The 22,417-nt window shown below is 38.7% G+C and overlaps 2 protein-coding genes across 2 annotated transcripts in view; one reads left to right on the top strand and one right to left on the bottom strand.

Annotated features, from left to right (window-relative positions):
• The window catches only part of LOC121912801 (gamma-aminobutyric acid type B receptor subunit 1-like), a 151,144-nt gene extending 149,341 nt beyond the window's left edge, over nucleotides 1–1,803 (top strand). Inside the window, exon 19 of the mRNA XM_042435244.1 lies at nucleotides 509–1,803. Coding sequence (XP_042291178.1) covers nucleotides 509–796 — 288 coding nt within the window. The 3' untranslated portion in view covers nucleotides 797–1,803. The remainder of the gene's footprint in view (nucleotides 1–508) is intronic.
• A 12,080-nt stretch (nucleotides 1,804–13,883) lies between these two features.
• On the bottom strand, nucleotides 13,884–15,952 carry tnfa (tumor necrosis factor a (TNF superfamily, member 2)). Its single transcript, XM_042435779.1, has 4 exons — nucleotides 15,743–15,952; nucleotides 15,587–15,614; nucleotides 15,157–15,213; nucleotides 13,884–14,745 (listed from the first exon to the last, which is right to left on the bottom strand). The coding sequence occupies exons 1-4, from the start codon at nucleotides 15,914–15,916 to the stop codon at nucleotides 14,267–14,269; spliced, it is 738 nt and encodes a 245-aa protein (XP_042291713.1). The 5' UTR covers nucleotides 15,917–15,952; the 3' UTR covers nucleotides 13,884–14,266.
• Between the last annotated feature and the right edge of the window lie 6,465 nt (nucleotides 15,953–22,417).

The following is a 22,417-nucleotide window of genomic DNA, read 5'->3' on the forward strand; positions in this document are numbered from 1 at the left end:
AGCTCTTCCTGTTCCTCATATCATTCTTTATTCTTTCCTTTTCTTTACATTTAAAATGTAAATGTCAAGAGAGACATGACCAAGAGGGCAGCACAAAAAAAAATGTTGCTCTTGAGTTTTTAATGTAATTTTTTAATCGTTCAAAAATATTTACTTAAGATCTTACTAGCTTTCACCTGAGCTTTCATCTGCATGTCACAATCCTCCTGAGCAGATGGAGTTATGTAATATGTAATACTTTGAGCAAAATTCTGTTCACCCCTATTGTACTGAGTGGAGGCAGAAATCTTCTGAGTCTGACAGTTCAAGACTTGAGTAAATGAAAATAAAGCTATCAGTATGGCTAGATAACTGAAACCAGCCTAGAACCCCGGTCACCCCCATTTTTCTAGTCTTTCCTCACAACTCCTGACAAGCATCTTTTAAGTTAAAACATACCAGAAAACTATCTTACAGGAGTTGCTACTAGAAGATATTGTTGAGTCTTTGTTACCATTTATGTTCTCAGAAAGAGGAACGTGTGTCAGAGCTGAGGAACCAGCTCTCTGAGCGACAGGCCCTGCGATCAAGGAGAAGAGCATCCACCATCACTAATCAGAACCACAGCTCTCCCCCGCTCACCATCCCCCAGAGTGACCCAAGATCCCTGGCCCCTCCTCCAGGGTACCCAGCCCCCACCTCTGACCTCCACCCTGTCCCTCCATCTTTCGCCAACTCATCCAGCCTCTACCAGCCGGACAGCAAGATCAGCCGCAATAACTGCCACACCAGCCGGCTGCAGCTACTCTACAAGTGAGGTGAAGGTGAACAGTGGAGGGAGGAGGACTGTCATGACGTTCAAAACTACATAGAGGTGGAGAGAATGAGGTATGAACATGTGATTCAGTAATAAATCAGTATCTGTTGGAGGAGCTGAGTCATACAGATCACCTGAGTACAACCAGTGGAAAGGCTAATATCTAAGAATCTTCAGTGAGGATCTAAATTTCCACTTGTTCCACTTTTCCCAAGCTAATCAATATGTTGCTCTTATTTTCTCCCAAAGAAAAAAAGATGTACATACATTTTGTTATACAATTTTGCATCTGTCATCTACCAGTGATTTATCATGTGCCAGATGGGGTTTGAGAAAAAAATGCTCAAAACTGACTATTCATTAAGCCTAGCCCCCTAAGCTCTGGTTGCTAAGTCTGGTAACCGTTCCATTGTAGCATAGCACATATGCAGTTCAAAGTTATAATGGTGACAGCTTTACCACTCAAAATTAATAGTGATTTTTGAAACAATGCATCCTTAATTTCAATTGTGGATTTCAAAGGTAAACAAAATTAAGCTTTCTATTTCTAGTCGGTGACCTCCATTTTTATCAGTTTAAATGTCAACTGTTGCAGGCAAATTTTATCAACTCTAGACAGCTAACAAGCTTATAAACCTGAGCAAATCTGGCAGTTGATTAAAAACTGTCTTCAACTGACTCACTGCAAAATGTCTCTGTAACGGGGTCTGAAATATGCAGTTAATGGCTACATACATGATCATGCTTAAACACTGAGGCTAAAGTTAACAGGCAAAGGATTAGCATCCTTGCCAGTTGATGATTCATGTGGAAGATATGGAAATAAAGGAGCAAATTCGTTCTATTTTGAATGATAGCTAGTTAGCCCTACAATAATACAGTATGATAAGCAAAAAAACAAAAAAGATCAGACTGTTATTTCATTCTTACATAACCCTATATGGTTGCTCAATATAGAAAAACATACTTGACCAAGCAACACAGAGGTTTGAGTTATGTTTTAATTCTCATATTCTCAAACAATATGTTTAATGCAATGTGTAACAATGTAACAAGTTTGGCTTGGGAGTGTAAACTTCCCTGAATCCAGTAAAGAGCATGTGCTGTTAACATTAGCCTAAACTCTGAAGTAGTATCATCCAGGACCAGCCCTCATGTAGTGGATGTGTCAGTCCTAAATGGAGTTTTTTCTAAAGTAACCTGTATTGCCTCCAAACAATGTAGTTATGACATTCTAACTCTTGGCCTTGGACACAAAGTTAGATTACTACTGTAGTAGTAAGCTACTTAGCATGCTAATGTTTGCAACTTGTGTTACAACAGATAAACACACTGTGTAGAAACAACCCACCAAACTTTATATACAAAGTATAACTCCTACTAGAGCCCCAAGCACACAAATTCAAAGCTTGACAGATCTTCCGTGGCTAGTCATGGTTGCAAAGACAGAACAATCTCTGTTCAGGGGAAGGGTGCAATAAATAGTCAATTGGAGACCAAGGTATTATGGCAAAGCATTTATCATATCTGTACCTTGCCATAATGCCTCCTAATGTCTTGCGATAGTACTATACTAGTACTGTAGACAAAAGGACAGACTTCATGATAAATGATTCCAGTTTTGTGAAGTAACTGGTTGTATCCATATCATAAAAAACTAATTTTTAGCTCCTTTTGTTAAATGTTTGGAGATGTTTTTTACATTGTTATTGGTCTCTGTTCAAAGAGACTGCTGCGTCATTGTACATAGTTGTGTGTGTTCATGCTAAACCCCCATCACTGTGGATGAACTCCTGATCGAAGAAAAGCTGAGGACACAGCTCTCATCTCATCTGTCAGATATTTACTGTATCCAAGTGTTGTGACTGCCACACTCAAGAGCTGAAGGAGCAATACATGAGGCTAAAAGCATGAATTACAACACCTTTATGTGTTTAATGCGTGGATGCAGCTGTTTAATTTAAAAAAGACAGATAAATGCCAGAAATTAAATACAATGGACCAGCTGTCAACTGACAAGGCCTAAATGTTAAACCATAAGGCTAATGCAGACACAATTTGTTGGTATGTAATATTTAAGCTTTTTGAAGTTGTTCTCCAGGATTCTTTTCACGTCTAAATGAATGAGTGTATTGGAGGACTACACGTTTGAGAGACTGAGCGATTCATACCTGTCAACACCTCCAGTTTTTCCTGGGTTTCTCCTGTATGTTCGTCCCCTCTCCCTCTGTGTTCCCATTTTGTTGTTTCTCCCGGGAAGTTCCCATCATTTGCATGACCCTCAACCTTTTATTATGAATAATCGTCATACACACAGACGACCCACAATTTCAACCCATCTGTCACCACAACCTGATTCAAGGGGCATGTGCACAGCTGCTCTCTGCGCAGGCAGTCTTTTCTCCTGTCCTCTGTCCTCCTCCCTCTGCTGCTAATGTGATTCACTGCCTATATGTACTGCTGGTAGAGAGGATGAGGAGGAGCCAGTAGCTAAGTTTATAAGAATTTTCCAAATTTTAAGATACATTGCAAACTCAGATAAATTGTTAGGCTACATACAGACAGCTTTCGTGTTATTAGCTTAACCAGCGCACTGTGGATGTGTAAAACATACTGGTATTGGGTGGGACACTGCAGGCAAAGCAGTTGAAAATATCACTTTTCTACATGTTTATGCTTTTTGAATAGGTTGTTTGATAAAGTATATATTGGCTTTTTACTCGCAATGGTTTTGTTGCACTTACAGTAACAAGCATAGTTGTCGTCAACTCAAGTAAAACGTTATCTTTCACGTCATCCCCCCACCCTCCAACCCCCCCACTCCCATATTTTGAAACCTAAATGTTGGCAGGTATGGAGATTTGTTTCTGACTGAAAACACAACAGTTCAGACCAGTATTAGCTGATACTTAGAGCAGCAGCTGTTGAATTTTTTTTGTTTTACTTTCATGTGGATTGGACAGAGGATACATGAATTCACATGCATTTCAGTCCTTCAATTTCAGTTTCATGTCTGTCTGACAAAATTTATTTTATTGACTGGCCTTTTTGTCATTATTTCACAATAGATAAGTCTGGCACATTTAGTCATTAATTTGTTAAATGTACTGATATAATTAGTCAAAGGGGCTGTAGTCAGCTGGGGAAAGAGTAATGTAGATATTAGCATCAGTCACCAGCATATGTAGGGTGATAAATGTTTTTGTTTTTAAAAATCTGGGAGCATGTACTGAAAAGGAGGGCCCAGTATGGATCCTTGTGGTACTTCACAGGTCATGCTGACCTGCTTGGAAGTAAAATTTCCAATGGAGATAAAATTGTTTCTATCCTGAAATTCCAAATAGAGAATATAAACTCAGGTTGAATTTAGATATAAATTCAAATTTAGTACCTGCTGGCACAAATACTGTATCTCCACAGTAAGTACTGTATACTTGACCCAGAAGCACAGCAGTTTACATTACATTTTAGTTTTCATGTCTGTCTATTACCAGAGCAAGTCAGTGTTAGATTCAATGCCCTAAGGTTAGTTAATATCACCTCACAAAGTTCCTCTACAGCTGTAAACAAAATAGTCTATCTGGTTGTTCTTGAAAACAAAACCAACAAGCCCACATCAGATTTCCCCTGTGCAGACTGCTGCATTTCACTTCTTGTGTTCACTCTTCTGCTTTTTTGCTCTCACTTCCAAATACCATGGCTCTTTCTGGGTATTTTGTGGACAGTACAGTTCACAGATACAGTTCCAATGAAACTGTTTTCATTGCAGAAAGTGAAATTAGAAATTATAGCACGTGTTTGACCTCTGTATACCTAATAATAACTTGTCTAACATAAAATGACAGCATGGGGCTCTTGGTGTCTCAATGTGGCTCCGTGAGTTGCTGTGAATCACACAACTGAGTCTCAGACTTAAGTGGAATGAGAAGGCTTACAGTATCTTCAGCAGTGCACAGATGGCTTTAGTGTTACTGTAGGAGGTCTAGCCTGTGCTACTTCAGTCAGTTCTTTACAGACAGTTTTATTTCATTGAGGAGCTTTATTGTATTAAACACAAATATTAAGTACAGACTCCACTTTATGCCATGTCTTGTTAAATGAACAACAAAAAGGGACCAAAAATAATGCAACCATCAGCTTTGAAAACGTGGAAGCTGGGAGGTTGTGGGATTGAGTGTAAGGCCTTCACTGTGTAAGGCCTCTGGTGAATTAGACAGTAGGCATTTTAAAATATATAGTTCAATAATCAGCTCTTACAAAACTGAGTACACCCTTGGTCAATATCACTAAAATGTTAAGTAATTACAAATTGTTTCCATTTAATACACTTTTAATTTGTTTTTAGACTAAACCTAAGAATAATTAAGCCAGTTCATTTGAAAAACTGATTCATTTAACATTTTAATGATATTGCACAGGGATGTATTCAGTTTGCTTATTATGTCAACATAAAGCCTCTACAAACAAAATGTGTGTTGGGCTATCATGTCACTGGTTTTGTGTCTGTCTTGTGTCTGACTGGTCATGCAGTAGTTGAACCAGGTTTCATTATCTACTGTATAGTTAACAAGGCTCAGAGGTTCAGAGAGGTGTCAGGTTCACCTTTCGGTCAACAATTTAAGTCACAAGTGGTTCTTTTCAGACTAAAATCTTCAGTCAATTGTATATATGTTTCCCAAAATCACAAGTTTGTGTCTTTACAACCTCTACAACAATAGTGGATATTTAACTCGTGAGACATATCATAGTCTGGTCATATGAGGCGATAGAAATATAAGGAAACATGATTTGATGTAATTTTAACAGTCCATCAAATTTTGAATGGGACATTCATATACTGCATATCAACATATTATTCTGATTGCAGTAATATCCCAACGTGCTTGCAGTAGTAATTAAAGGGAATGATGAGGTAACATCAATGCTGGATTACCAACATGTGAAAGCATGGCACCACCCCAGGGCCCCAGGCCTACAGGGGCCACAGGGCACACAGTAAGCCTGTGTTAATTTAGCTGAGAATTAGCTGGGCAATATGGACCCCTGAAGCACAGTATGAGCTGACATGATAAGGGCCTCAAGATGCTTACTCGATCTTGAAGCCCTGTCCTGAAGAGTTTTCCTGTGTCAATATCTAGTTTATGAGATTCATTTAATCAGGTTTGTGTTGATATGTAGCTCTTCTTTAACTAATGTGTCTAATCAATTTACCAAACACCAAATCTAAAAAAACATATTTCTTATTTTACCAGGATTGAAATTTTACCTTACCCTGTTTTAGATGTCTGAACTAACCTAACTTGCTCAACTGTTAAGCTTAAAGGGTTATTTCATCCAAATCCCATAAAAGACATATTTTCTCACTAATCTCTCATGTTATCTAGCCATACAGATTCTGTTTTGTGTTTTGTTTTGGTTTTTTGCCAAAGTATTAAGATATCAGCCTCTCAAACTTGTCCATGCACAACTGCTTCCACCCCAGTACAATGGAGGTGAATTGAATTTAAGTTGCTGTGCTCACAGCATTGAAAAAACAAAGAAAAAAAATTTAAAAAAAAATAATAATAATAATAATAATAAAAATTATAAAATTTGTAGCAGAATCTTCTTCCAGAAAGTGTCCCTGTTACTCTGGATAATCCAGAGAACACACTGTCAGAGTTCTTCATTGGATCTACTTTCAACTGAAGAAATAATGCCTATGAAAGCATTTGACAAAGCAATTTTAACTCAAGGTCTACTTACAAGCTTTTTTCAGAGCATTCAACCGCATCTCATGGCCTTGCTCTGGTTAAGTAGTGAGTTTATCACATGGATGTAGCTTGTATGTGGAAATTTATTGTCAAATTACTGTTTTCAAGGTGACAGTTGTTTGGGATTTGGGTGAACTGACACTTTAAGAATATGGTGATGTCACCTTTCCACATGACAAACAGTCCTTGTTCATTACACACACTTTTAGAAGCAGACAAACATCACAGTGCCATGTTATGTTTGTCTCTTTATAGTTTGTTTCTTTGTGTGCAATACACACTCATAGGCACCCTTTTCACCTCCATAAACTAATGACAACTATATCAGTGCTTGTAGGATATCTAGCCAAGGTTTAACGTTGTTCTTGACTTCCAGTTGAGTCTCATGTTCTCTCTGTGTGTGGTAGCACAGCTTGTTTCAGTAGTGTGGATAATTTGAGTTGTTTGTTGACTATTAACTACAGTATGACACACAGATGTATAAACCATGAGAACATTGTGCAGTATTCCTGCTACATCAAGTGACAATGTGTAAATATCTACCGTATGCTTGTCTGTAATGATGTATTTTAACTGTTAAGTCTGTAAAGCAGTGAAGCTGTAAGTGATGTTGATACACATGAGAACATGTGCACTGACTGTAAATAACGATGATGTAAATAATGATCATGTTTGACTTTGCATATACAAGCTGTATATCATGTGGTACAGTATTCAAAATATATTTCTATTTGCTGTAATATCTGATTATTTGAATTGCAAGAATGACAAATAAAGTTAGTTGTTTTTCTCACAATATTATCTGTGTTCAGTGTAAATTATTCAGCCACGCTAGTAGCACAGTCAATCCACCACTTTTCAGACTGAGGTAGCTCAACATCTATTGGACAGACTTTTTTGATCTCCTGACCTTTGGCTTAGTACCACCAGCAGGTTAAACTTTTCACTTATACCTCAACACCTACCAGAAAAACGTTGTTACATTCATAGTTCCCAGATGTAGTGTTGGTAAAGCTACAATCTAATGAAGCTACAACCTACTCTTCAAATCGAGTTAAACTACAGAAACACTACACTTTTGCTGAAAGTGGAAAGCAACCCAACACAAAAATGAGCATTTTCAGTCAAAGCAGCTGATAAATGGAATTTAATTCCCACCCATATCAGAGAATGCACAAGCTTCAATATGTTTAAATTAAGCAATATTACATGAGAGGGTGATGCTTACAGAACATGGCGTATGCACCTCATTCCCGACCATGTCATTGTCATGCCAACAATTATGGTAAAGCACACCCTCAATTGTAATATTGTCATTATACAACAATTACCAACAAAATAAAATATATAAACAAAATGTACTCATATTGTGGGGCACTTGATCACCGCAGTGTTGGCCATCAGATCTCAATTGGACCCTTGGCCGCCAACTCTGTCAGCATTAAACTGCTTCAAAGGCATGTGGGTAAACTCAATGAGAAAATGCCAGAAATCCAACAGAGACTCCTTATCCAATGTGAACAATTGAAGGACTTGGGTAAAACCCTCCAGGGTACCATAGTAACTGTTAACCTCCATTCTGCCCTAACCAGTAACACTTTGCATGCCTTAGGAACACTGTCAGAGGTAGTCAGGCACAACCTCATGAGTAGAAACCATCTGCCCAGATGATGCCTCATTTTTAACTGCCCAGATGCCAGAACCTCTGCTAACTGAACTGTATAGACTCTCTAACTTTTCCTCAGGGATTAAGGAGTCTTTGTTTCAGGGACATGGACTATGTAACCCACCGGTCACACCTCCTATGTGGATTAGTTGGCCCTTGGGTTGCTCTGAAGACCATGACCAGCACCCACCTCCTCAGACCAAAAGGGGGGATGTTGTGCCTCAACCATGGGGTCGGACAAAGGCAGGCCTACATGTAAACTCTGAAGCCTGACCATGAGGCCACCTTTTTCCTTTGTTCTCTGAAACAAAGGAGCAGCGCTCTCACAGATGCTGCTCTCACAGACTCCACTTCCCATCATGCTTTGCCCAGTGTGCACGTTGGTGTGAACTCTGTGGGAAGCCTCAAGCTCTCATTTCTGATTGGCAGAGACGCCCCAACATCACCGGCAGTAATGCGCAATGCAGCCGTGGCTTTAAGAATCAGCCGCACAAATTTAACACCGCCATTCCATTGTAACCAAGTGAGGAAAAGGTTTTGCTTTCTCCATCAGCCAGATTACTAATGGAGGTAATTGTGTGTACCTTTTCCCCTTTTCTGAAGCTTCTCCCCTCACTGCATGTGACTAGACTTCAACCTGTGTTCACTTGAACATGTGTGTTTGATAAATTGATTTGGGTGAGTGCAGAGACACCGATCACTGGTCGGCACCATCTAGCTATTGTTTAACTGGAACGCTGCGGCAACATCTGCCAGTTGGTTCTTGCATGACGTGACTTCCTCCCAAAGTCAGCCATCTTGAGTCTCATGCAACATCATCTCACCAGATCACATCCGCCATCGTAAGGTCGCGTGACATCAGCTGGCCAGATCACGTCAGCTGGTCACCCATACACATACACACACACACACTTCTGCTCACATGTTTTTGACCATACACAGCTGCTATTTTATGTGTGTCGTTTGATTAGTATTAATTGGTAGGATAGTGTGTGTTAACTGAAACATTTGGTGACTTTGTTGATTCTTATGGAGATTAATAAATACTGTTGTACCTTTAAAGAGAGGTCTTTTTGTCATTATTGTGCATGTTTATTGTGATAACTGGCTGAGTGATTGAGAGAGTCAGAGCTCGGACTTGAACCTTCACTGTTTACTTGGGGTGCTGATATCCCAACTTTGTAATAACTCACATCAAGAAACATCTACTGCCCGTGTTTGGCCATGATACCTAACACTATTGGGAAATGTGGTTATTAACATGTAATATTTATCCTAATGACTTTCCTAATAACTTTGGTTATCTTTCAGCTTTTACTGACTTGTTTGTCAGAAAAAAGCTCTCAACAGTGGTTGTATTGCTAGTGTGGCTGTACACCCTTACAGTCTTGTTAGGATAATAAAGGTTTGTTACAATACAAACTGAAGCCAGTAGAGGGTTACATCAGGGACAGTTTGACAGAATTCTCTATTACATATGTAGCAGATCACACTTGAAAAGAAAGAACAGATCAGCCACACTGGGTCTTCCTCAGGTTGTGGTTGGGGTGTGCACTGACACATGCAGCATTGTTTGCACTGCACCAAGTGCATTGCGATCACAGTTTCCTCACTAATCAGTCACACAAGTTGCAACTCAATTTTATCATTATTGACAAACAGTGATATTGCATCATGAAGATCCAAATCATTCCGAGAAAACTTTATAATTGAATTTCTAATTGCTTTGTTTCACGTTTGAGGACTTTTGTCTGATTTCATGCATAACAATGTAACACTGTTTATTACATTAAACATCAGTTTGATTATTATATAGGTGATGTTGACAGTCTAGATCCTCCAGACGGCTTCTAGAAGCTAAAATAAAGAGGGCAAGGGTGTAACGATTAACTTAAATGAAAACCATGATTTATTACAACTTGGCTTTATTTTCATTGCACAGACCATTCATTCTCCATTCTATTGGTTATGATAACATTTTAAGTAAATTACTGAGATCTGTAACATAATTAAGTCCAATATGGACAGAATCCACTCCAAATTTAAAAATGCTAAATGATTTCAAAGTTTCCACAGTCCTTACTGGTTGCCAGCAGAGGATGTTGAAGGTTAATGTCTGAATTAAAGCCCTTTATATGATTTGTCTGGTAATTTCATCTATTTTTTCTTATTGTCAACAAATCTCATGTGCAGAGCCATACCAACAATGAACTGATCTACGTACAAGTATTGTGTGCATATCCAAAGCCTGATATATCGTATTCCTCTAAGCTGTAAACCCCTGTTGTTGTCCAAAAACTATTGAAAACATGTCAGTGAGTCACGTCACTGCACTGGGTGACATGTCGCTTCATTATGAAGAGTTTGGTCATGTTAGTTTGTTTAGAAACAGCTCCAAAAACTAATAACAGTGATCACATTTTCAATCTCTGGAGAGTAGTTCTATGTATGACAAATGCCACTGCGCATGCATAGTTCCATTTACAGTTTTTCACTAGCTTGTGCTACACACAGTAACACAACCTCTTGACTTTGTACTGAAGTTCTTTGAGAACTATGTAGTAGAGAAAACATCATGCTGCTTTTTTTTTTTTTAGTTAGTTTTTTTTTTTTCTTTCAATCCAGCACCTTTTTGATTTGTGGTAGAGGATTTGCTTGACTAAAAAACAATGAAATATGTGAAGTTTGAAGTCATTTTTTAAAAATTCTTACGATGACCTACCTATCAAAACAGAAAATGAAATAACAATATGGAGACATAAAATTGAAAGCCCAGGATATTCTTTTTAATACTTTAATACTTTCCACTGCTGGTGTGTGGTGCTGCTTGTAGGCTGCAGGAGGAGGAAGTATGGGGATTACCAGATAACCAGGGAGTTCCCCTCCTCTTACTCTGAATAGCTGTTGAGGAACGGTTACTCCACTGGAAACTTCCTCAGTACATACAGCAGAATAAGAACCATATTTTAAGCGAATGCAAGTACAGAGCCAACAAAGTCATGGTATGTTATGCAATACAGAGGCTATATTTATCCAGTATCAGTGATGATGAGATCACAGGAGTGCTCTGTTGGCTTTTCTCATGAAAATAGTACCAAACCCCTCCATTGCCATTTCACAAGTAAATAAACACCGGCATTAACAAAATAGCTGTCAGAGCCATCATGTGTGAAATCACTGGGATTTGTGGGTTGTAATTTTATTGTCAAGGTAGGAAATGTGATCACTGGAGCTGCCTTTTGAGGTTTTACCCACTTTATCAACATGAATCTAAATTAGGACTTAATCAGAAAAGAAGATTCACTGCAGACTGTAGAAGAACAGAGTCTTTCACAGGGATGTATTGAATTTGGGTTTATTATTCAACACCATAGTTACTGCAGCCAGGAAATCCAAATTTGGGCAAAGGGCCTTAGTACAGTAGAGCTGATGTGGGATGATAAGAAGTATCAGTGAGTGAGCAATAACCTGTAGCTGAAATTCCACTTTTACATGTGTTCCCGTTTTTATTAGCTTAAATTTTCATTTTAATCAGAATTAAAGCATAATTTAAGCTCATCATCATGGAATTTGATCATTTAAATCATAAATTAGCAAGTTGCTCCTGCTGGGTTTGATGAGCTTCTCCACACAGTACTTTGACATCCAGACTGTGGAGGTCGACAGAAGTTGCATTCATTTTTCACAAAGCCTACATCCTAATTTCAGACCAGTGTTTAGAGACTGAATAACTTCCACATTTACACAGACCATCTTCATCTGCTAGAGGGGCGACTGCCAACCGTGATTAACATTTCTACTTTGACTGTCAGAGTGAATGTGTTCAGTTCCACTCTGACACCGCAGAAATGGCAGTAAAGCTAATAACTTAGGCATCAAGAAGTGTTGTACTTTACTTAGTGATGTGTGTGTTGGTGCTATGCGTGTGTTATTTTTGCAGTGGGCTAAATAAACAGAATCTACTAACTTGAATGAATGTTGTACAGTATCATGGATCATAGCAGAAATAAGAAATGGCCTGCTGATGATTTAAGTATTAAATTAAAATGAAAAAACTATTATGAACACTAACAGGCACTAACACAGTGCTAACCACTGCACCACTGTGCCAGTGGCTCAACAAAATTTGGTGATGCACATAGTTTTGCTTTTGACTGAAGCTTGTACCACCCCTATAATACTACAATAGCACATTTAAAATTCTATTCAGCTCCATTGTCTTATCTCATAGAAACAAATATATCAAAGCCTAAGCAGAAAAAATAAAGTAAAACGACAGCATCATTTCAGCAATGTCAGCAAAAAAAACCCCAAAAAACATTTGTGTAAAGGGATAAAGACCTCTAGCAGCTATAGGAATTATAGTCTTGTTCATCTGAATTGAAGGAGTGTGACATTATTACAGAGCAATAAAGTTGTCAGATGGAGGAGGTCAGGGTGGATGAGTGAGTCAACAAAATGAAGGACAGTCAACGTTAGTTTCTTTTAATCTTGACCATGTGATTATTACTCTAACAGTGACAATGAAGATCCCTTACCCTTAACAGATAATTAATGGGTGATTAACAGAACTTTTAATCCAAAACATGCTCTTGACCTATAACATCCCCTGTAAGTCATGTTTGTGCCTAAACCTAACCAAACCTTAACCGTATCATTGTCAGATCAGAAAAATGTTTTATTTTACAATGATTTGTTACAGGTTTGGAAGACAAATTACATTGACCTATGTAGAAAATGCTGATATATGTCACATGTGATGCATTTTGTCCTTAAATCTGAGAGACTTGTTGGAAAAACCTAGAAAAACTTCCCGCTTAACTTGATACCACTAGTTTTAATTGAGGTTAAGTGAACATTTCAGGAAATATTGTATGCACAGCACACAGTGAAGAGGTGATAGAACACTGTGGTTGATGTACTCTGCAGTTGATACGTTAACCATATGCATTCATTAAAAACTGCAACTTCCTCCCCACCCCACCACCACCAGTTGACACTTTCTTCCATTTTTGGTACTGTCACTTTATTATTTATTTCATGTTGTGATCTAAAAAATACTTGAACACAACCCTTGCAAACAGATTTTTTTACATTTTTATCCAAGCATTTTTTCAGCACCATATTATTTGAAAATATAAATAAATAATTATTTATAAAATAAAGAAACACTATTTAATTTAATTATTCATAAAATAAAGAATTATGACAAATAGCTGATCAAATTGAAGTTAAAAATAACTTAATAAATAATTACATATTGTTGTAAAAGCACTCAATTACAATAAACACATGAAAACAAAAATAAATAATTCAATAAATAATTCAATAAATGTGAGGCAATAAATAAAAAATGTTATAAATAAAAACAATGTAAATCCCTAGAATTCCTAGAATTCAGTTCTGGGGGCGGCTGTGGCTCAGGAGGTAGAGCGGGTCGTCCGCTAATTGGAAGATTGGTGGTTCGATTCCCGGCTCCTCCAGTTCGATGTGTCCTTGGGCAAGACACTTAACCCCAAACTGCTCCAGATGGCTGTGCCATCAGTGTATGAATGTGTGTGAATGGTTAGTTTCCTCTGATGGGCAGGATGGGACCTTGCATGGTGTGCCCCTGTACCCATTCAGCGTATGAATGTGTGTGAATGGGTGAATGTGATTCGTAGTGTAAAAGCGCTTTGAGTGGTCGGAAGACTAGAAAGGCGCTATACAAGTACAGTCCATTTACCATTCTGTCAGTCTGTAGTGAGCAGTTATAGTAACAAATGTCAAATACACTGCAGTACAACAAAAGGTACTGACATATGACAAGGTTTTAGTACATAGTACACAATATTACAGACTCATAGAGATATTTGTGGTAGCACATTACTTTTAGTTTACTGTGAACTGTTTTCTCCATTTCTACACTTAACATGGTGCTATTTTCTTGGTTTACACAGCCTTGTGTAATGACCTTCTGATGCAGTCTTTACGGTTTGGGTGTAAAGTCAACATTGCATGACTGTTTAGTGTATATTCATATTTGCGGCGGTTGCCCTCAGTCACCTGTCCTTACAAGGCAAACACACCAAAGAAGGTCTTCCCTGGCTCATCCTCCAGCTTGGGCAAGATCTTCTCCTCTGTCACTGTCTTCAGCTTGTCGCCTTTATTCAGGCTGAACACAGCGCCCATGTACACAGTGGAGTACCAGCTCCCATCCTCATCCGGATCACGGCTGACCGTCTTTTGGCAGGCGGTGCGGACAGAGTGCAGGATGGTCTGGTAGGAACTTGTGGCGTCACCGTTCCCATATGAGTTGGACCAACGCTTCACAGTATGGCTCAGATGGACCATGGACTTTGAGGTGGAGTCACTGCTGCTGCAGCTGACCCGGAAAGATGCCTGGCTGTACACAAAGTAGAGGCCGGATTGAGGGATCACAATCTCATTTTCTTCAAGTTTCAGCCCTCCTTGAGAGTGGGACTGGTCCACCTGATTTTTCCATTCCACTGATGTCTTCACATCAGATTTGTAGTCAGGGTTGTATTCACCTGTTGAAGAGTAGAGAGACATGGTGATGGAGATTATCTTGAATTTCTGACAGTTTGAGTTAAGGGACCCTGAGAATTACCTCAGTGAGCCTTGAAATGTTCTACAAAATCCCTGGAACTTCTTCAAAAACCCCAAGAACTTCCTCAAGAAGCCCTGTGACAGCCTTGAGAACCCATAGAGCCTCTTCAGGAAGCCCTAGAACTTCCTCAAGGACCACTAACCCTAACCCTACTAAATATCCAAGACAACTGCCTTGAAGAACTGGGATTTGAGAACCACTGGACTATTAAAATGGGATCTCAATGAACCAGAGGAAGACAACATCGTGCTTCCTTTTTTGATGAGTCTAAGTATGAACCACATAGATCCCTAGCCCCAAGTATAAGTGTAGGTATATTGTGTGTCTTTACCTTCTAGATGAATGGCAGCTCTTATGTTGGAAATTTGCCTCAATGTGTGACGAAGATCTGTAAAAGGAGAGAAGATAGAGGTTTAGAAAATTAGCTAGTCTCCTGCTGCAGCTTGACATTTCCCTGTGTGACTCTCTGGTGCAATTAGTATCAGAATCAGAGTAGAGTAAGATAGTTTTCACTATTGGTTCAACATTAGCTGCAGAAAAACAGTCAGGTATGTCTACTGAGATGTTCTTTTCTTTGCAAATTTGAAGTATTCATTCACTTGCTCTATGTTTTAAGTTCAATAACTGATATAAAGACTAATGCATTTAATATATTAATATTATTACATTTCAGCACATGATCAGTTATTAGATACTACAAAGCCATTAATATAAAAAGTACAGTCTTGAACTTTTGAGAGAATTAAGGGAAGAGTTCTCACCATCATTGTCCTCTGCTTGTCCTGTCCCCTGTTTCAAGAAGAGAATGGTAAAGAGACTGTTAGAACAGCTGGATTCAGGCAAGAAAGGCCACTCACTCTGAAAGGCATCCAGGCCCTTCAATAATTCAGAGACTATTCCAGAACGTATGTTCCCACCTTGGTATGCTGGTTGACAACAAGGAGAGCAGTAGCAGCCGCAGCAGCAAAACAGAATGTGAACGCCAACACGGCTGTGGTTAGCTTTGAGCTGGGTTTAACACTCTGCGTTGTGTGTTTCCTAGCTCCTATGTGGACAGCAGCATCCAGCGCTACCTTGCATTCACCTTCCATTGTTCAGACTCTTAGCAGCCTTATTGAGAGCTTTGTTTCTTCTTCTACTGTCACTCTGGTTTGTTGATTGACACTCAGGGAGCAGCTTTTTAAGTGTCTTCCTTTGAGTGGGGGTGGGGAACTCCAGTGATGTCATTCTCATTGTGACTGAAATACTTGAAATATATAGGAACAATGCGGTGTCACCAGCCACAGATACTCTACTCATTCAGTTATTCATCAAGCTGTGTTTGCCAGCATTGCCAAAACCTAGTCACACTATCAATGTATGATATTGCATTCTGAATTGAAGTGTCATTATTGGTATTTACAGTTCATTGTGTCACTTCCCTTTTGTGTAAAAATAGGCAGATGATGAAGCAGGGCCTTAGTTCAGTATGTTTTCAGTGCATTGGCCATCCTATGGAAATAGTAAATAGTAAAAAACAAACAGAAAATAAAACTGTCTGATTACTGAGCCTAGGAGCTTTCAACCATGTCACATTACCTCCATCACCAGATGGAGTTTGTCCAGTTGTCATGAAACTGTAGGTGTTTCAATTTACATCTTTTTCCTGAGCACTAAGGACTTGAGTTTCTTTTTGGACATGTAATGCCTTTATGACAGAGCTCACTGTGAGGAAAAGTCAGTGAGAAAAAGAGATGGGGAATGATATGCAACATGGCCTGACTCAAACCAGCGACATTGGGGTACATTCTTTAGCAATATTTTAAAGACCACAAGGGAAATCCTCAAAGTTACTTCTCATAATTATTATGTGGTGATTGTGGAAAATAATTACACTACAGTGGAAAAGGAAAACTGATGGTCCAGTCCATAAAACTCATTTTTTAATGACAAATATGTACATTACATTGGAAGTCAAGTGTTACATGTGACATCTGACTAAAAACTGAATACATTATTGTTTCATGTCTATTAGCAGACAGGAGTATGTATGGGAGAGTTAGTCAGAGATCAACTCAGTTCCATGAAGATCAATACTAGCATGGATCATTGCCATAAGTCTCAGCTTTAAGGAAAACAAGATGCAAACATGAGGTAAGACTGTAATAACAATGCAAAAATGAGGATGTTTTAAATACAGGGTTTTGACACAAGCTTTTCACTGATCTTTTCATAATCACAGACAACCTATAATCTTAAAAGAGAAACATCCTCCTACATTTGCTACCATAACAGCAAACAAGCCACAATTTACGTCAGCCATTAACCTTTCTTATAAAATAAGAGTAATATTAAGACAACATTTAAACCACAGTGCCACTACTTCAAAATGTCTCTTCTTAATGTGACTCCGTATCTATCTGCTGTAGAAGGCTTTGAGAAAAAGCAAAACTGACATACACAAAGACATATCAATCCTACAATTTTCCCTTCAGTTTGAAGTTAGATAGACTTCTGGACCTTGCCAACATACCCCCAAAATATGGAATTAAATCTCTGTCTCTTTTTGGTTTAATGTGGATTTAATGATCTGTCATCTGATGGCAGGGGGGTTGTAAACAAGCCAGCAGTTTATCTAGATTATCTAAATCACTGTTTTTGGAGGTCAAACCAAAAGTGAGCATACCTGAAATGTTGGTAATAATCCCTCATTGCACAGAAATTCTCAAAATTCTAGAGTAAGTCAAATTTGTTCTGTTTGTTTTCTCTTCCACATAGGGAAATTACAGCATTGACCACAAACATTTTTATGGTATCATTTGACATCTCATTTGGTGAGAATGACTAAACCTGCTTTTCCAATGAGGGTGACTTCAGTAGGAGGTATACTCCCCCTCCTACCGAAGGTATACTACCCTTAGCACCAAGACAGATAAGATGTGAAAAAGAAACTGTCCATTGTGTGGTCTACAACAATTTCACATGCATTTTCAATATCAACTTTTTTTTTCTCAAGAAAACTCCCCTCATGTTACATCACCCTACTCTTATTTCTAGATCTGACACAAGAAGCAAACTTCTGTCATCTAAAAAAAGAATTGATACTCTCCTCAGAGTTGCAGTGGAATACACTGTGGGTTTTGTAGATTGATCCACTGCTCAGCTTCCTCATTACAAGATGAGAGCACATACCACATAGTCATCCACATGTCCCTGGTAGATCATCAGCTGAAGTTGGGGTGGGGGGGGGTGGAAATTTTGATAAATTGGCCACAAATTTCCCAGTCAGACTCTGTTGTTGTTCAAGATAAAATGTATTGGGCCTGTGTGGGGTTACTCAAGAGCCCAAGGCCATCCCTGTGTTAGTTTTTTCCAGAGAACAAGTGGGTCACCTCAGTACGACCACATCTCGAAGAGTTGAAGGCTCAGACAGTTGTCTGTGTCTTTGCACCAAACAACAGTTCAGAACACCCAGCAGTCTTGGATCCATGGGCAAAAATGGAGAAAACTGTAGGGAAGTGATTGAGATAAGCTGCCTTTATAATCTGAATCTTAAAGGTACTTTTTTAGTAAACAAGTTCTCTAGTCATGGACTGTCCTAAAAATTTGACTTGTCACCATATGGTGGTCCATAAAGGTACTGAATACCAGAACACCTCAGCAGGCATTCAGACCAAAAACAGGAGCTGCGTTGGTGAGGGTGTCTTGCCACAGGTACTGGCGAGAAATGAAATAAGATAAGAAAGATCAGAAGGTCAGCTTTGAGTGACATCCATGATTTTCACAGCTTATCAGATGCAAAAACACTGCACAGATAGTCTACAAAGTTATCACAGCTGCAATTATTTTATTCATTGAGACAATCGTGAGGCAAACTGTAGAAATAAGCTGTTTATGTTACAGAGTAATCTACCAGGAATGTGCCCTCAAATATATGTGATTGGCCACCGCACAAGTTACCTAATGATGTTGCAGTCTGGCAAAAGTCCCTCTGTGTAGTAATGCTGCTGCATTGCTAGACTGGCCTCATGCACAAACTGACCAAAACCGGTCTGAAGACGACCTTTGGCCAAAGATTGATGATTGATTTTGTAATTGTTTCATAAGATCTGCAGACGTACAGTATGTCTGGACACTTATGTGAAAAGAGGAGCATGACAGTCAACTGAAGGAGTTGCTGGCCAAGAAAACACTGGATCAATTATAGTATATCCCGTCTATGTCTGGAAGAGACCTTGGGATGCCCCACGACGGCATCTGGGCTACATTAACCTTGTTCTATCACTACTCAAACCCAAATATGCTGCAGAAAATTGATGGATGGATTTTCACCAATTGAAATTGAATTAGTTCCATTAATAAAAAGAACATTAATCAATAGAGTTTAGTTTAAGTTGAACTTGAATTCAAGATATCACACATTAAACTTGTAATGTTAGCTCACTACTGACTACAATATTTTCAAGTCTAGATCCACTGTAATTTTATACTCTGTGACATCAAATACCAAAACTAGGCAAGCAAACCCAGAGACATAGTGATTTTGTTAGCAATGGGCAGAAATAAGGGGCAGGAAGTTGTATTACAGGAAACTGTGTCTGACTTTCATTGATGCCAGAAGATGATCTAATAACACTGAAATTTTCAGTCTGCTTGAAAAAGTAGGTCATATGACATGTCCAACCACATCTAAAGTCAAAGGTGTTTTTACATGTTCTGAATGGCCACACTTGAAGGTGCGGTGGAACGCCTACTGTCATATCATCCTCCTGACTGCCTCCCTGATCTTTTTCCGAGAACTCTGTCTTTTGCGTGTAGTCATAACACAATTAATCATATGGGGAATGCCGCACCCTATCAGACAGTATTTCCTTGAAGGCATTGGTGTTGCAGGGAAGAAGTTTTCTGAAGAAAGAAAACAGAGAAATCCTGCCTTCTCTATCCGCTCTGCACACCCTGTGATGTTGGTGAGCATGACTGTTGGATTGTTGCTTTTAGAAAGTTACAAAAAAATTGTGGAATGCAGCCCCCCCTAATTCTGATATCAGAATGGTGGGCGTAGATGGGCACAAGCACACATGCACTTTGTTTGTAGCATACTGATCCGTTCATCCTGACTGACTTAATTCTATTCCATGGACCTAATCTTTGGTTGGCTCCCTTCTTGAACCATCTCTAAGAAACAATCACTTGAGTCATGTCATGTGATTTAAAATTCTGTCCATTTTCTGTTGATGACCATTATACTGCAGATGTTAAAACTGATGTCTAGTCCTGTTTTGTGCCCATATACTAAATACCTAAATCACTTTCATTTTGACTCAGTCTAATCAAATTTGACTTCTTGTTGCTTTACAGTTTCAGCTTTGCTCCAACATTATATCTAAAATCAACCCTCAGTTTGTTTTTCACCTCACACATGTAGGTCATACTCTGAACCTATTCTTAGCATTTGGTTTTCCTGTGTGTGGTGATGAAATAGTGCATTGTGGATGTTGGCTAACTTCCTTCCTCTAACCTAACCCTTTCTGTTTTTTACCCACATTCTATCAACAAGCCTCCAATTTTGCTCATCCTCCTCATACACAGGAAATAAATCTGTACATTTTACCATGTAAAAATATGGACAATTATGTCACACTTATTGGTTATTAATCCTGGTGGCCTATTGTCACACACACAGAATTTATTCCAGGTTACCATAACAGCTTCATCTAACTTTCCCTCTGTTTTAGTGGAATGGAGCAGTGCATCATTCATGCAGCAATGTCAGTCACATGAAGGAGAAATGTAGGTTTCAGGTTGATGATTCAGTGAAGATAAGGGAGGTTGTTGGAGGACAGCATGGGGAAAAACCCAAGTCAGTTGATCAAGTTACGAGATAACAACTGGAGAGTGAGAGTCCCTTCACCAAAAAACAGTGCCTGTACTTTTTATCACACTTAGTCCTTAATACAGATAAAGTAATTATAGTTGGTGATTTAAATATTCATGTGGACGTCGATAATGATAGTCTTGGCACTGCATTTATCTCATTATTAGACTCAACTGGCTACTCTTAGAGTGTAAACAAACCTACTCACTGTCTTAACCACACCCTTGATCTTGTTCTGGCATCAAAATTGAACATTAAATAGTTTTTCCACAAAATCATATTTTATCAGACTATTACTTAATAACTTTTGAATTCCTATTACTGGATTACACACCATTAGACAAAAATGTCTTCACTAGATGTCTATCTGATAGTGCTGTAGCTAAATTTAAGGATGCAATTCCATCAGTATTGAATTCATTGCCATGTCTCAATACTACAGAGGACTAATTTTAGTCCCTCCCAAATTGATTGATAGTGCCGCAGGCTCACTGCGAATAACACTTGACTCCGTCGACCTTTTAAAAAGGAAAATAATAAAACATAAGACCTCAGCCCTGTGGTATAGCTCCCACAAACATCACAAATTTGAAAGGATTTGGCGCTCAACCAAACTAAAAGAATCTCGCTTAGTCTGGCAAGATAGTCTTAAAACATATAGGAAGGCCCTAAGTCATGCCAGAGCCTCCTATCGCTCATCATTAATAGAGGAGAATAAAAACAGCCCTAGGTTCCTTTTCAGCACTTTGGCCAGGCTGACAAAGAGTCATAACTCTATTGATCCATGTATTCCTATGGCTCTCAGTAGTAATGACTTCATGAGCTTCTTTAAAGATAAAATTCTAACTATTAGAGAAAAAATTCATCACCTCCTGTCCTCAACAGGCACCACAAACACAGGAACTTTAGAAACAGCTGTAAAACCTGATACATATCTAGACTGTTTTTCTCCAATTGACCTTTCTGAATTAACTTCAATGATTTCTTCATCCAAACCACCAACCTTCCACAAGGTTCTTTGTTAGGACCAATACAATTCACCTTACATATGCTTCCTCTAATTAATATTATTCGCAAACACTCCATAAATTTTCATTGCTATGCAGATGATACTCAATTATATTTATCAATGAAGCCAGATGAAACTAATCAGTTAAAGAAACTCCGAACATGCCTTAAGGACATAAAGACCTGGATGACCTGTAATTTTCTGCTACTAAACTCAGAAAAAACTGGAGTTATTGTGCTTGGCCCTAAATACCTTACAAACACATTATCTAATGATACAGCTACTCTAGATGGCATTATCCTGGCCTCCAGCACCACCGTAAGGAATATGGGAGTTATCTTTGATCAGGATATGTCCTTCAACTCCCACATAAAACAAATTTCAAGGACTGCCTTTTTTCATCTACGTAATATTGCAAAAATCAGGCACATCCTTTCTCAAAAAGATGCAGAAAAAAATAGCCCTTGCATTTGTTACTTCTAGGTTGGATTATTGCAATTCCTTATTAGAGATCATATTTCTTCCATTTTTGCTTCGCTGCATTGGTTTCCTGTAAAATCAAGAATTTAATTTAAAATCCATCTTCTCACCTACAAAGCTCTTAATGGTCAGGCACCATCATATCTCAAAGAGCTCATAGTACCCTATTATCCTACTAAAACAGTGCACTTCCAAAATGCAGACTTACTTGTGGTTCCTACAGTCTCCAAAAGTAGTATGGGAGGCAGA

This window comes from Thunnus maccoyii, chromosome 15 (genome assembly GCF_910596095.1).
Source record: "Thunnus maccoyii chromosome 15, fThuMac1.1, whole genome shotgun sequence".
NCBI lineage: Eukaryota > Metazoa > Chordata > Actinopteri > Scombriformes > Scombridae > Thunnus > Thunnus maccoyii.